This window comes from Mirounga leonina, unplaced genomic scaffold, assembly GCF_011800145.1.
Source record: "Mirounga leonina isolate KUSES-001 unplaced genomic scaffold, KU_Mleo_1.0 Mir_175, whole genome shotgun sequence".
NCBI classification, from domain to species: Eukaryota; Metazoa; Chordata; class Mammalia; order Carnivora; family Phocidae; genus Mirounga; species Mirounga leonina.
Window position 1 is genome coordinate 7,471,317 of NW_023270453.1, and position 15,177 is coordinate 7,486,493.

The 15,177-nt window shown below is 41.4% G+C and overlaps 2 protein-coding genes across 8 annotated transcripts in view; one reads left to right on the forward strand and one right to left on the reverse strand.

The window, feature by feature from the left end:
* Positions 1-978, forward strand: part of NMT2 (N-myristoyltransferase 2) — a 63,437-nt gene extending 62,459 nt beyond the window's left edge. For 2 of the 3 annotated variants that reach the window (XM_035021568.1, XM_035021569.1), the window contains 2 exons: positions 226-363; positions 545-978. In XM_035021568.1, the coding sequence (XP_034877459.1) occupies positions 226-363; positions 545-565 (159 nt within the window). In that variant the 3' untranslated portion in view covers positions 566-978. Of the gene's footprint in view, positions 1-225; positions 364-544 lie in introns of those variants that run through there. The other variant, XM_035021570.1, reaches the window with a different exon arrangement.
* A 2,952-nt stretch (positions 979-3,930) lies between these two features.
* On the reverse strand, positions 3,931-8,500 carry RPP38 (ribonuclease P/MRP subunit p38). Of its 5 annotated transcripts, none has more exons than XM_035021572.1 (3): positions 8,376-8,500; positions 5,968-6,063; positions 3,931-4,875 (listed from the first exon to the last, which is right to left on the reverse strand). In XM_035021572.1, the coding sequence occupies exon 3, from the start codon at positions 4,859-4,861 to the stop codon at positions 4,016-4,018; it is 846 nt and encodes a 281-aa protein (XP_034877463.1). In that variant the 5' UTR covers positions 4,862-4,875; positions 5,968-6,063; positions 8,376-8,500; the 3' UTR covers positions 3,931-4,015. The 5 variants fall into 5 exon arrangements, with proteins under 5 accessions (XP_034877463.1, XP_034877465.1, XP_034877466.1 ...); XM_035021574.1 differs by having other exon boundaries at positions 8,388-8,499; XM_035021575.1 differs by lacking the exon at positions 8,376-8,500 and adding an exon at positions 8,270-8,303.
* Positions 8,501-15,177: the final 6,677 nt, after the last annotated feature.

The window sequence follows — 15,177 nt, forward strand, 5'->3', positions numbered from 1 at the left end:
GCTCTGGAGATGGAGCCCCCTGGGAAAATGTTCCTTCTGAAAATATCCTAAGACAGTTTTGAACTGAGTTCTTAACCTATACATAGAATGTAGACATTAAACCTTGTTATAAATGCATATTTGAGCTATTAGTAGAGGAATAAAACGGTACACTGCAGTACATAATAATAGAAAACACTCTAGTCCTTTGATGTTTAAAATTTGAAATCCTTTTTACATTGGCAGAAAGGATTTGATGTATTCAATGCACTAGATTTGATGGAAAATAAGACCTTCTTGGAAAAACTCAAATTTGGCATAGGAGACGGCAATTTGCAGTATTACTTGTACAACTGGAGATGTCCAGGAACAGATTCTGAAAAGGTAAGTGCAGTAGCTACACCCTTTATAAACCTAACAAATGTCCCTAGGAAATCCCATACTTGCTGCCCTTAGGATGAAGGCGTTTTTTTTAGTAGCTTTTAAAAACTACAGAGCTATTGTACTGTAATTTATTTTTTCTCGCTTACCTGTTCTTACCATTCTGTTTCTTCCCTCCCTTTAGGTTGGACTAGTATTACAATAGATGGATATTTCTATTTCTAGAACTCTGACATCATCATTTGTTAATATTCTATTTAATGATTCCTGGAACTGCCATTCCAAAGAAGAATAAAAGCACAACTTAAGTGAAATCGATGTAGTCGGTAACAATCAGAAAAGATGAAAAAAAACCACCCATATGTGACCAATAGTACATATTTCTAGCTAGAATGTTAACATTCTTTTTTCTCACTGTTTGCCCATTTGTAGGAGGGATGAAAGGGTACAGAGAGCACATTCCTCTAATCTTCAGACTTTGGGCTGTCTCTTGATGAAGAGAAGGTATTTTTCCACTCTGTAGAAAAGGGACTGTTTTTCTGTGGACTGAAGAAGTCACAGAACTGTGTAAGAAAATCTTTGCTATTGTGTGGAGATAAACTGCTGCATTTCTCTTTATTAAGTGTTGGTCTGTCTGTCCGTGTAACAGAACAAAGGATCCATGTGGAAAATGTGTGCTCCCGTCACCTTACACGGTATCCCTGGGAGCATTTAGGGTATCAGCACCTTCCATAACTCGGTGACAGAGTAGGTGGGTGTTCAAGTATAGAGGGAGATAAAAATGTACTGGGGACTGGGAAGTACATTTATTCCTCCGGAAGCAGAGTTGCCAAATAAACACACAGATGTGTACTTTGATCTCCAGCAGTCAGTGGATTGGTTCAAAAGCAAAGTTTTGTGCAAACACGTGCTGAGAGTACACCCGTGAGTGACTAGACTTCGCTGCTGCCGCACAAACTCTGTCTTCTCAGCAGCAGCAGAGATGTCAGGCAAAGAAAATAAAAGTTCTAAAGTCACAAGAAATGCTCAGTGGAATTTATTAGTGCTATCAGGACATAGATAGTTTGAATGTTTTTTATTACTTATGCAAAATTGCACATATTCCTTTATGCTGACTTTAATTTATCATGAAAGCTGTCATGCTAATGGAAAATATCTTATATGTAAATAAGTATTCATAATTTTGTTACGGATGGTGTTTTTATCTAGAATTTGAAAACCCCGTTTTCGCAGTGTACGTATATATGTATATATCGCCAGTAGTCCAAGGAGGGGCAGGAATATGCCGAATGAAGCCACAAAGCACTGGCTTTGACTCAGATACCACAGAGTAGATCCTTCTTCCTGCCTTTTACTGTGCCAGTGCCTAGGCTCTTTTGTCCAGAAAAATTTAATTTTAGACAACATGACAGCCTTTCCTTTATGTTCTAAGTGGTCAAATGAAAGCAGTCATATCTTAGATCAGGTGGGAGCCAACAAACTCTGGCCCATGAGCTAGAGCCAGCCTGTCACCTGTTTTTGTACAGCCTATGAGCTAAGAATGGTTTTCACATTTTTGAATGGTTGCTGGGATGGGGCGGGGAGCGGGGGGGATACGGGAAGGGGGGAATCAAAGGAATAACATGTTGTGACATGTGAAAATTGTAGGACACTCAAATCTCAGCATCCATAAAGTTTTATTGGGACACAGCCACACTCGTTTGCTTACGTATCGCCTGTGGCTGCTTCACGCTACAGAGGCAGAGTTGAGTTATTATTCTGACAGAACTCTATGGCCCAAAAGGCCTAAAATATTTACTGTCTGGCCCTTAACAGGGGGGAAAAAAAATTGTCGTCCCTGACTTACTAGAGCTGAAAGCCACTCTGCATCGTCGTCCTAAAGACAAACCCACAGCTGCGACCACCACTAGAGGGGGCTCGGGGACTGCACAGTAGTGCACAGTCAGGCCGGCGGGGTTTACCTCTTTGGAGCCTTAGAGAAGACTTCTCTTATAGGACGATTCCGACTCCACTGCATTACCATTCTTTCTTAACAGAAGGAGAGTGGCTTCGGAAGCAAAACTGAACCAGTCCACCAAAACACCAAGAATTAAGTAAATGGGATTTGAATCTGGAGTCACGTCTCTCGTTGGGAATTGTGTTCCATTCATTTTTAAGGCACAGCCTTATATGATGTAGGTTTTCAGGTGATTGCAGACTTGCCAGTCAGTAATTTTATCACAAGCTCACGTCGTGATAAATCTGGCACTTTTCCTTTATTTGTTTACATAATTCCAGTTGTTATAGAATTCAGATGCTTTTAATACAGTAATTAATAAATAGCATATTTTCCTCTTTAAAAGGCCTCTTTATAATTTAGATTACCAATGAACATTTCAAAATTGAAAACTGATAAAACTACTTGTGTTTATAAAGTAGTTACTAGAATTAAATTTCACTGCATTATACAGCGTCTTAGAGATTCAAAAAAACATTGTCCTTCATCTTTGTCAACAATGGAAATGCTCTATTCCATGAGGTGTCTTTCCCTCCCCATCCCCTCCTTTTTTTTGCCAAGATGGCATTTAATAAAATTTAAAAGAACAGAGGTGGCATAATCCAAGAGTCAACCAGAATTTAGGCTGAAAATACACTTCAGCAATCCAGTACCTTCCCCCTAAATTACAAAAGGACCTTTTCCGAACACATACTGCAAATGGCAGACACTTTAACACAGACGTAGAGGATTGATTATGCTCCATTTTCTAACATGAAGAACCCCAGTAATTGCACAAACCCATCTCTGAGACCTCAAGCTCCTCACTTTATTTCTCTTCCTGCCTCATTTGACCTAATTATCAGCATACTTTTTACCCATGTTAATTTTCCAAGGAAATAAGCTAACCATGTAAAGGGGTGAATTTCAACCATTCAAAATACCGCATCTGGCTTTTTCCTACAAGCTCATGCATATGCCTACTACAAAAAAAGTCCGATCAACAGGAAGTAAAAAAATAATTTTTTCCTGATATGTTTCTGAAGACAGTGTATTGCTTGGTGTTTAGTATCTTTCTTTTAAAACTGATTGATCTCCAATCCAGTTTCATCTGCATTACTAACTAGAACCTGTTTACTGTGGCACATTTTCCAAGTTTGATAGAAAGATGTCAAGTGTTGTAGGATACAGAGTTTCTTGCTTACAAGCACTGTACCAGGCTTTTAAAAAATGAATTTATACAAGCATGGACATTAGTTTCAATAAACTTTTGTTTTGATATTCATACTTTTTTTTTTTTTTAAGATTTTATTTATTTATTAGAGAGCGAGCGAGAGAGAAACAGCATGAGAGAGGAGAGGGTCAGAGGGAGAAACAGGCTCCCCGCCGAGCTGGGAGCCCGATGTGGGACTCGATCCCAGGACCCTGGGATCATGACCTGAGCCGAAGGCAGTCGCTTAACCAACTGAGCCACCCAGGCGCCCCTGATATTCGTACTTTTGAATATTTTCTGCACTTAAGTGTTTTTAAGTGTCAGCCTATTTATACAGTCTCACACCTATGAAAGGAATGTTACTAAAAGTACCCCAAGAATATATGTAAAAATAACACATTTTATTAGTTTTAAGGCTTCTTTACGAAGTGTTGTTTTACAACTATACGAAATGACAAGTTTATAGATTACTTTGAAGTCGTTTTTTTACCTTTGGGTGGTTTCCTTATCTTATTGGGGTTTGGAATCACTTTCTTTATTTTCAGGGGCTGTAACACAACAGCCTGCTGACCTTCAGCAAGCTTCCTTTTATGTTTAGAGAGGTCTTCAAAGGAAGTTTCCAAAATCTCTTTGTCTTGGCTTTCCAAAGATTCAGTGTCTGGTTTTTCCCTGGAGTCTTCCAGTCTGCCTTGAAGCCATGGTACGTGTAAACTGGGTACTCGGGGAATTATGGCTTTGACTTCATCAACAAAGGCAGTGGTGTCCTTTCTGAACCCCAAGGCCAGGATACATTTTAAGCCAATGACAGGTGCGAGTGTCTCGCTGAGACGGGGAACCTGACAAGCAGGAACGGATCTGCTCAAACTTAACTGAATCAGGTGTGAGGTAATGAGCGCGGGCTTGGCTGACTTACACACTAGGACCAGCAGCAGCCCATTCTTTTCCAGAGCTCTGGTAACCTCATTAACGCCAATGGTCAGCTGCTTCCTGATGTGGACAGGAGTCCACCCTGACCCTTGCTCATTATCTCCTGGTGGTTCCTCCTTCTGATCCTCACTCGTATCAACCTCTGTGCTACATTTGTCTGGGCTTTGTTTTTTTAAAAACGGTTTTTTGTTTTTCTTCTTATCTTCAGTCTTCTGAAGCCCAAGCGATTTAAATCTGTCTTCAAGGGTGTGTAATATAAAGTGCATGTCTTCTCTCTCTAGTGCACTCCAGCAGATAGCATATGGGTTGTTCAGCGCTGTCTTTACCGTTAAAGGTCTTGTCTTCCGAACAGAGCCCCTCCCCGGTGCTTGAGGGGCTGCAGCCATTCTGAAAATCTTTCCTAAGAAGCAGACGACAAAGTAAATTCGTGTTATGAGCAGTGCATGTCAGAAGAATATCTTGTTTGTACTCTTTCTGATTCCTGATAGGCTATATAGCAAGCCTGACTATACAGAACCAATGACATGACCATACACTAAACCTCTTTTAAGATTAAGGAATTTCTGTTCCCCATCTTTTCATGACTTTGTCTTTATTCTTATACAGGTAATATATAAATGCTTTGCATTACTGCAATCACAGTGAAATCCTATTTCATTTATTAAAAATGTTCCATGTTTCTACCTGTTCATGATTATCTTTTTTCATGACTGTGTGGTATTAATCTTACAAATCTGTTACCATTTTCTGAGTTGCTCTCCAGTTAGGCCTCCATCCCACAAAGACTCCCTGAGCACCCCCCTGTGTGCAAGTCCACCTGCACGGAGCCCCCAAGCTGTGTGGGCCCAGAAGCCTCTGCTGTTTATAATCAACCAGGTGTGGGTTTTTAAGAACCAGAATAGTAATCTATGTACACAATTACAAATTCAAATGATACTTTCATTCTATGCCCTTTTGTAAGTCTCCCTCCCTCCCTGAACTCTAGGCTTCTTGTATATCCTTCCTTAAACATCTCCCACATACACAGGTATATATTCCCCCTTCTGGACAGTTATTCCAAGCTGACTGCTTCTGCAGCTGGCAACTTGAGGAAAACTAGGGAAATTTTGTGATGAAACTTAAAAATACAAATCCGTTAAAAATAAGAAGGATCCTTCCTGGGAAAATGTTATAAACCACTGATGTAGGGAGCATATCTTGGCTCTCCTTCCCAGAGCAAGTGCATTTGTCTTCCCTCAGTTTTATTCCTTGCTTCTTCCTGGTGCTCAGCTAAGAACCATAGTGACCTACATGGCAAAACTGAAGGAAGTTAAATGAGCCAGCCTGCGAGAAGTCTGGCATCTGGAACTGTCCCTATTTTCAGATGACCAGATTTTCTCCCTCCAGACAGTCCCTCATTCCAGGTGCTCATTTATCCCACTGAGGCTTGCCTTCCCCGAAATGCCCATGCACAATTAAGAATTAAGTCCTCTCCAATTGAACTTCCACTCACCAGGTAAAGAGCAGGTGTCTTTGTGGAGTGTGTCAGAACATAGAAGGCATTTTCTCCATCTATTACTTGATTCTCACAAAATTCCTATAGAATTGCCTAACATGTGGGTGAAGAAACAGTCAGATTAAATGCCTTGCCCAAAGCCACAATTGGTTTTCCAAACCCGAACTTTATGCTTTTTCAATCCTGGCTGCACCTCAAAAATAACCTGTTGCCTTTTAAAACATACAAATGGTTGGTCCTTATCCTGAATGTACTGAATTGGAATCCCTGGGAATAGGACCAGGGCACCTGTATTTGTAAAAAAAAAAAAAAAAAAAAAAAAAAAACTGTCCAGGTGAGTCTGATCCAGAACAGGGTTAGAACAGCTGGAGTAGGACAGGCTGCCTCTTGACCCTGGACAGCCGTGAGAAATGGCTTTCTGACCTCCACTGGTCTCTATCCAGTGTACCTCCTAAGTCACCTAACAGAAATCTAAAATTCAGCTCCTCCGGGCAGGGTCAGACTTCGTTCATGCCAGTGCTGCCAGAGCCTTGGTTACCTGCTGCACAGCCCTCCTCATCCCCCATTTTCTCATTGTTCCCCTCCAGCTCGGGGAGTCAGGAAGTAGCTCAGCCAAATCCTTGGTAGAGGACCGGCATCAGGTTGAAGGTGGTCAGGAAGACAAGACAAATAGGATCTAACAGAGCTCTTGCCAAACTGCAAGTCAGCTCATGGGCCTCAGCATTCAAACAGCACAGAATGCGGAAATCCTTAAGTAAATACTTAAGAGTTGTATGCTCTGGAGGGAGAGTAAGCTAGGCACGAACTCCCATCTTCAGAATCTAGCGCGGGGAGACCAGAGCCAAGTAGTTCAGATACGCAGACTCTTACACCATATAATCCAAAAACAAAGTACTGATTGATGAGAAGCCGCAACGGTTTGGGAGGAGAAAAACAGGAAGGCTTTGCTGAGGTGCCTTTTGAGCTAGGTCTTGGAGGCATTCACTACATACAGGATCAAGGGCAAACCCTTTAGGGTGACCTACAAGGCCCTCCACACTCTGGCCCTCATCATCCACCAGCCTCTTCCACCATGCGCGATTACACCCCGCCACTGAACCACTTACTGTTGAACGAGGCCACCAGTTTCTAACCTCCATATCCTCATACACATTAGTCCCTTCCACCTTCAGCCCCCACAACCACCTTTCTTCAGCAAGTATTTCTGGATTATCCACAACACACCAAGCCATAAAGTATTAAAGTAAAAACAGTTACTAGCCTCACCGCGCTTAGAATCCATGAAAAAGACATATCAGCAGGTAATAACATAGTAAGATGTGCAATTCAAGTCCGGGAACTACAGAATACTAAGGAAACAGCAGAAGCTAACTTAGCTTAAGGAGTCAGAAAAGAGGTCCTGGAGAAATTGACCTTTTAACCTACATTTGAAGAATGCTTGCCAAAGGGAGTTTGAAATAGAGTATCCCAGGGAACAACATTAAGGACACGAATCAAGTTCAACGTCGCTGAGGCAGAGATGCTAGAGAGGGTGGTATTACCCTAATTCCCTAATACCTATTAGGGAAAGGAAGCAAGGACGAGAGGGTGAAGGTCCTTGCAAACCTTATAAATGGGAAGCAACTGTAACGTTTAAACAGAAGAGTGCCATGATTTGAAAGGCACTGCAAAAAGATCTTTGCGGATTCCCGGCCTGGAAGCGTCCTTCGCCAAGAGTGGAAGGAGCAAAGAGGTTCCCAGAGTAGGCACGACGGTGGCCTGCACTAGAGTCGCCGCAGAGGGGTTGGGACAGAAATTCATAGAGTTGAAATAGTTAAGAGGTAGGATCTACCAGGCCTGGTGCTATCACCCGGGAGTAACGCAGAGGAAGGACTCCGGTCTCTAGATCCGGTAGCGGAGGGGAGGACAGCCCCAGTCCCCGCTGGCTGCATTCCTGTCCCAGAGCCCCTCCCCGTGCATGCTGCCCTGTATCTAGTGCCCTCATTCATTATTTAGATTCGCAAACTCTAGTTATTTTGTGGTCCGTCCCCGGTTCTAGGCTGTGGAGCACTGAAGGACCAGGGTGGGCTTTATCTTACTATTTCCCGTACCCTACAGATGCTCAGCTCCAGACAGAGGAGAGTAAACCAAGGCCCAGGAAAGTACGCCCGTTCACGCGGGGCGGCCCGAGAGACAGCGGTCTCGGGGAATACCTCGGGACCTCGCGTGCCCTCCGCCCTCCGCCGCCTCCCAGGCCGGATCCCACCCGGGGCGCGCCCCTCCGGTCCCCTTACGTCCCCCGCACCCCGCTCCCACTCACGATGGCAACCGCACCACCTCCACGTGCGACGCGCGTGCGCAGAGCCCTCGCCCTCCCTGGCCCCGCCTTCCAAGTGCTCAGAGAGCTTCGCATCTCATCATCTCACCCTGTCACTCACAATAGAGAGTCGGCCCACAGCTTCGCGAAGACCGAACTATAAAAGCCCTGAGTCCGGGAATGTGGCTGGGAGGCTCAGGACGCAGCCCTACAGCGGCAGTGCGCAGGCGCAACGCCGGTCTCGCGAGACCTCACGGTTGCCGTGGTAACCCGCGGCTCACTGGCTGCACAGCTTGGTCGGGGGGCTGTTATAAGGCCGGTAGCCGCCGGAAGGCTGGTTCTCTCCCGTGTCGCCTTCTCTCTTCTCATCCAGTTTCTCCCTTTCAGCGCCTGGCAGTCTTGGCTCTCTCTTCTCGCTCTTCTGTATTTGGCTTGCCTAAGGGGACGCAAAACCCTAGTTCCCGTCCAGTGTCCCCATCTCCGTCGACTCTCCGGCACCAGGAAGATAAACGGGGGGATCAGGGGTGGTTTGAGGTTAAAAAAAAAAACAAAAAAACCACGTGCCTACAGGCAACAGTGTAGGCAATCTTGAGCCCCCTGAAAGGAGAGTAAAGGCTTCTTTGCGTCCTGCGACAGCAGCTCTGAAAACTCCCAATGTCTGCAGTAGCTACTCCGACCAGTGGAAACTAAAGGTACGAATGGAGTCGCTGGGAAGGTATGGACACAACTGTAATAAAACAGCTGAAGGACGTTTGCAAGGTCGGGCATCTGAATCTTGTTTTACCCGTGGCGAGAACTTGGAAGAAAGTGCGTTGCTTCTGACCTAAAGAGCCTCCCCCCTCATCACCCCATTCCTTTCTCTTTTCCAGCCTAACTTAGCGCCCCTTACTTTTCCTCTGTCCGTTTTTCTCAGAACTTTTCCCTTCGCAATCTGGTTTTCCGTTTTTTAATCTGTTTTCTCCATTTTCAGTTCTTATCACCTACGTAGTACCTAACTGGCCATAACAGAAAACAAAACAAAAAACCGTGTTCCTTTTGGTCAAAGATTTCTGCAGGTTACACAGGGTTAAAGTACAATGTGATTTTTTTAAAAATCACAATCAAAAAGAATGAAGTTACAACGAGTTTGAGGCTTTTGTTTCGTAAAATGGATCTTACTGATTCATTATGATCAACTGCAAACATCCAGCCTTAGATCTAGCTTAAGTAGTCTTAGATCTAGCTTTCAAGCTGTAAGGGAAACGCTGACACACATATCTAATGGAAATGCTAGAATGATGGGAAGGAATTGTGCACAAGTGTTTGTCCCCCTAAGGTTCCAGAGTGTAGAGTTAGATTTACAGCATCATCTAAGTTGACATCCGCTCTATGAAGATTACCTGCCATTACGTCCCACAGCTCTGGAGCCAGTTTGCCTACTTGAAATCCTAACTTCATCTCTGACTAGGCATGTGACCCCTAAGCCAGCTAACTAACCCTTGAAGTGATAAAAATAGTACCTGTTGTGCTTATTAGAAGAAATAATCTATGTAAGATGATTAGCACAGTCCCTGGCATGCAGAAAGTGCTTGATAATTCTAACTGCGATGAATCTAGTGACAACCTGAATGAGGAGTTAATAAAAATTAACAGCAGCCTCTATGGCTTTAGTGCTTGTGTTTTATTTTGAGACCACCAATATAATTTCCCCAAGAATTTTGCTAACGTGACTACATTTTAAAGGTAACTTCTCTCATTTGGATCATACAAACTTTACAAGAAAAAAAGTAAACAGTCCTCCCATGACCCAAATTGCCTCAAAACATATTTCCTTTCTGTGTTCCCTTGTAATTTGTTTCACATTTATACATGCAATTAAACCGTGAAATAATAACACAGATTAAAATTTGTGTTCTGATTTGCTTCCCATATAACACTTTTGTATGTTTCTCACAGTCTTCAAGTTATCACTTTAACTCATATATGTGTTGTATGTGTATATATACATATACATAATATCTATATACATAATATATATACATATACATAATATATATACATATACATATATATAATGTTTAATGACAGATGTTTCAATTATTTCACCCTGTAAAACCTCAATTTTGTTTTTGAATAATAAAGGTTTTTTTTATATTAACTCTAGAATTGGACTATTGTTAGATTTATATGCTTGTCATGATGTAAGTGTGGCTTAAGGGACCTAGTGATAAATCATGTCATTAGAGGCAATGTAAATGTGAGGCGTTTCAAGCAGTTAAGGGATCTCTAAGTAACAGCTGGTGGCAGTGCCACACATCTGTAGATAAGGTCAGTAAAGACAAAAAGATTCTAATTGGATTTAGACCATTTATTATACTTAGAAGACAGCAAAAGCAAGATCAACAGGATCTTACGCCCATGGGACAATATCCCTAGTCCCAGAGATCAATAACCATAGGTGTCATGAGTGATGCATCACTCTGCATTAACAAATCAACTTGACACTTCAGCTGAGCAGTTTCATAGACTTACACAGAAGCCCACAGCTGTACCCTAAGGTGGCGAGGTGATGGGGGGAAGGGGAGGGCAACATGAAAAGCATTAGTCTCCACTAAAACTAGAGAAATGGAAGAGAAACATCCTTGTGGGAGTTTCCCATAAGATAGGGACCTTGGGGCGCTTGGGTGGCTCCGTCAGTTAGGCATCCAACTCTTGATTTTGGCTCAGGGCATGATCTCAGGGTCGTGAGATTCTCTCTCTCTCCCTACCCCCTTACCCCCCGCACCACTCCCTCTCTCTCTCTCTCTCTAAAACAAACAAACAAAAAAGATTGTGACCTTGCTCCAGGAAGAATCCCAGGCATTCTGCCAAGACTCAGACTGCAGTCAAGCCTTGCCTACATGGCTACATGCAAGGTTGTCAGGGGCCTTGGCAGAGAGCTGTCTTTCTATTATAAAGGAGAGATTTGAAAAACCTTACATCAAATGGTCACAAAGCTGGGATTTTTTTTTTAAGATTTTATTTATTCATTTGAGACAGCACAAGCAGGGGAAGAGGCAGAGGGAGAGGGAGAAGCAGACTCCCCACTGAGCAGGGAGTCCAATGTGGGACTCGATCCCAGGACCCTGGGATCATGACCTGAGCTGAAGGCAGACGCTTAACCATCTGAGCCACCCAGGCGCCCCCGCTCCTTTTTTTAAAGTAGACTATTTATTAGAGTTTTGTTTTATTTTTACATGCAAAAGCCTAATGTGGTATGATGCTAGGCTTTAGATTTTCCATAGGTCCTAAAGAGCCAGCAACAGTAATTTTGGAAATAAAGTGTCTATATGATATAAAGTCAGCTGCAGATAACTATTCAAAATATGCCATACATATACATAAACATAAACCTATAATTTTAGAATTAAAGTATAGAAATTTATATGAATTAAATTATCACAGAATTCTTTCTGAAGCAATATGAGAACAAATGATTGAGAAGCACTTTTAATGTAGAAATATGTATATATGTCTATAACTATGTATTAGGTGAAAAATATAAATAGCATTTTACTTTATTCACAGGTTTTTATTGAGCATCTTTTATGTCAAGCAATGTGCCAGATGCTAGATACATAAGAATGTTTCCTTCCTTCCTTTTGTCAACAGATAACAGTATTTATTGAATTCTAAGTTAGGGATAAAGCAGTGAACCAAAGTTCTAATGGAGGAGACGGACAGTAAAACAAAGAAAGTAAAATATATAGTATATTAGGTGATGAAAAGCACTGTGGGAAAAAAGATTCAATGCAATCCCTATTAAAATCCCAATGGCTGTTTTTGCTGAATTAGAAAAACCCACCCTAAAATTCATACTGGATCTCAAGGAACCTCTGAATAGCCAAAACAATCTTGGAAATGGAGAACAAAATTGAAGGACTCACACTTCCTGATATTAAAAACTTACTACAAATCTACAATAATCAAAACAGTGTGGTATTGGCATAAAGACAGACAGTGGAATAGAGAGCCCAGAAATAAACTCTACATATATGGTCAATTAATTTTTGACAAGGAGACCAAGACAATTTAATGGGGAAGAAGGTTTTTTTCCAAAAAACGGTGCTGGGAAAACTGGATATCCACATGCATATGAATGAAGTTGAACCCTTACTTATATCCCATACAAAAATTAACTCAAAGTGGGGCACTTGGATGGCAGTCAGTTAAGCATCCAACTCTCAGTTTTGGCTTAAGTCGTGATCTCAGGGTCATGATCTCAGGGTTGTGAGATCACGCCCTGCATCAGGCTCTGTGCTCAGCACAGAATCTGCTTAAGATTCTCTCTCTCCCTCTGCCCCTCCTGCTTGTGTGCTTGCTCTCTCTCTCCAAAATAAATAAATAAATCTTAAAAAAAATTAACTCGAAGTGGATCAAAGATTTAAACTTAAGGGCTAAAACTGAAACTCTTAAAACGTAGGGGAAAATCTTCATGACATTGCATTTGGTAATGATATCTTGGATATGACAACAAAAGCACAGACAGCAAAAGAAAAAATAGATAAATTGGATCTGCATCAAAATTAAAACTTTTTGGGGTACCTGGATGGCTCAGTTGGTTGAGCGCCTGGCTCTTGATCTCAGCTCAGGTCTTGATCTCACAGTGGTGAGTTTAAGCCCCATATTGGGCTCCATGTTGGACATAGAGCCTACTTAAAAAAATTATAAAATAAAATCTTGTGTACATCAAAGGACACTATCAAAAGAGTGAAAAGAAAACCCACAGAATGAGAGAAAATATTTGCAAATCATATATGATAAGGGATTAATATTCAGAATATATAAAAACTACAACTCCACAACAAAAAGCAAAAATAAACAAACAAAAAAGCCCATAGGGCACCTGGCTGGATCAGTCCATAGAGCATGCAACTCTTGATCTTGGTGTTGTGAGTTTGAACCCCCCAAAAAACAATTCAAGGGGTGCCTGGGTGGCTCATCAGTTGGTTGTCTGCCTTCAGCTTAGGTTGTAATCCCAGGATCCTGGGATCGAGCCCCATGTCAGGCTCCCTGCTCAGCAGGGAGTCTGCTTCTCCCTCTCCCTCTATCCACCCCCCATTCATGTTTTCTCTTGCTCATGCTCTCTCTCTCAATTAAATAAATAAAATCTAAAAAAATTAAAATACAAGATTAAAGACACATATGATCATCCCAATAGATGTTTAAAAAAAGCTTTTGATGAAATTCTACATCCATTCATGAAAACAAATTTTGCCAAACTACAAATAGGAAGAAACATACTACACATATATATCCACTGAAATAAGCGAGCTGCAGTGAACATACCACATTTGATGGTGAAACTCTGGAAGCATTACCTTTAAGGAATCATATACTACTTGCCCTATTCATTATTATACTCAGTTCCCAGCTACTGCAGAAAAGCAAAGAAAAGAAAGATCTGAGGATTGGAAAGGACAAAATGAAACTGTCATTATTCATAGACTATTGTTTGCTAAATAGGAAACCCAAAATAATTTACTGAAAAATAAAAGATTTATCAAGACTGCTGGATAAAGAGTCAACATACAAAAATCAATCCCCTTTCTCTGTACCAGTTACAAAAGGACAAACAAGGAAATTTTTAAAAACATTTAATCTAACATAATAAAAAATTATAAAGTTACTTAGAAGTAAATCCATATGGGGCGCCTGGGTGGCTCAGTCATTAAGCGTCTGCCTTCGGCTCAGATCATGATCCTGGGGTCCTGGGATCGAGCTCCGCATCGAGCTCCGCATCGAGCCCCGCATCGGGCTCCCTGCTCACGGGAAGCCTGCTTCTCCCTCTCTCACTCCCCCTGCTTGTGTTCCCTCTCTCACTGTGTCTCTGTCAAATAAATAAATACAATATTTAAAAAAAATAATAACATTACCTCCTTTTAATAGACTATATAATCTGCTTATCATATGTGTTATTGTCTGTGACCCCCTACCAGAATGTAATGCAAGGATAAGGATCTTGTTTATTCTGTTGACTAATGTTTTTCAAGAACCTAGAACAGTGCCTTGCTCATATTAGGCCCTCAATAACTATTTGAATGAATGAAAGAATGAATAAGGAGGATAGGATGGAATGGAATCAGGAGAGTCACAAAGGTAAAGGTAGTGTTCTATTTCTTAAACTGGTGGTAGGTTCATAAATGTGCCCATTATTTTTAGAATTTTAAATATATGGATGTATGTATATTGGTTTGTAATCAATACTTAATAAATAGTAAAAAAAAAAAAAAAAAGGGAACTTGATTGTCCAAATTGACTCACTCCCAAAGGAAAGCTGAGTTTTTACTGTACCTGATATATTATTATCACTGGGCAGAAGACATCAGTATTTCAATTGTCTCTTCTCTCTTTTTGTTCCGTGGAACAAGACACCATGGCTCTAGCCTCTGTTTATGGGAGGGCAACTCAAGAGAAGAACACACTTTGAAAAGAGTTCTTAGAAGAACATTCTAGACTTAGAGAATAAAACAGAGCACAGTGTACCTACCCTTTCCCCTTTTCCTGATTTCTTATAATGACTGTAATGCCCAAATGTCTCAGCTCTAAATACACCTCAGTACTGGAGTTTGCCCCCAGTATTTCCCTACTGAAACACTGTTAGGGCTTCCTCAGCAGAGAAAGCACTCACTGTTCTGAAGTTGCCATTTGCCTTTGTACCCCACAGTGTATTTCCCATCACCTGCAAATTTGAAAACTAAAAAGTCCTGGCCAGTAGATTTTGCTAACATTTGCTTTTTGTCTTTTACTTAAAAATTCATTGATTATACCATGAAAGTGTTTTTGAGATTTAAAAACCAAGGGATTTACATGAAAAGGTAAAGCAAATTTTTTTTAAAGATTTTATTTATTTATTTGATAGAGAGAGACAGCCAGAGAGGGAACACAAGCAG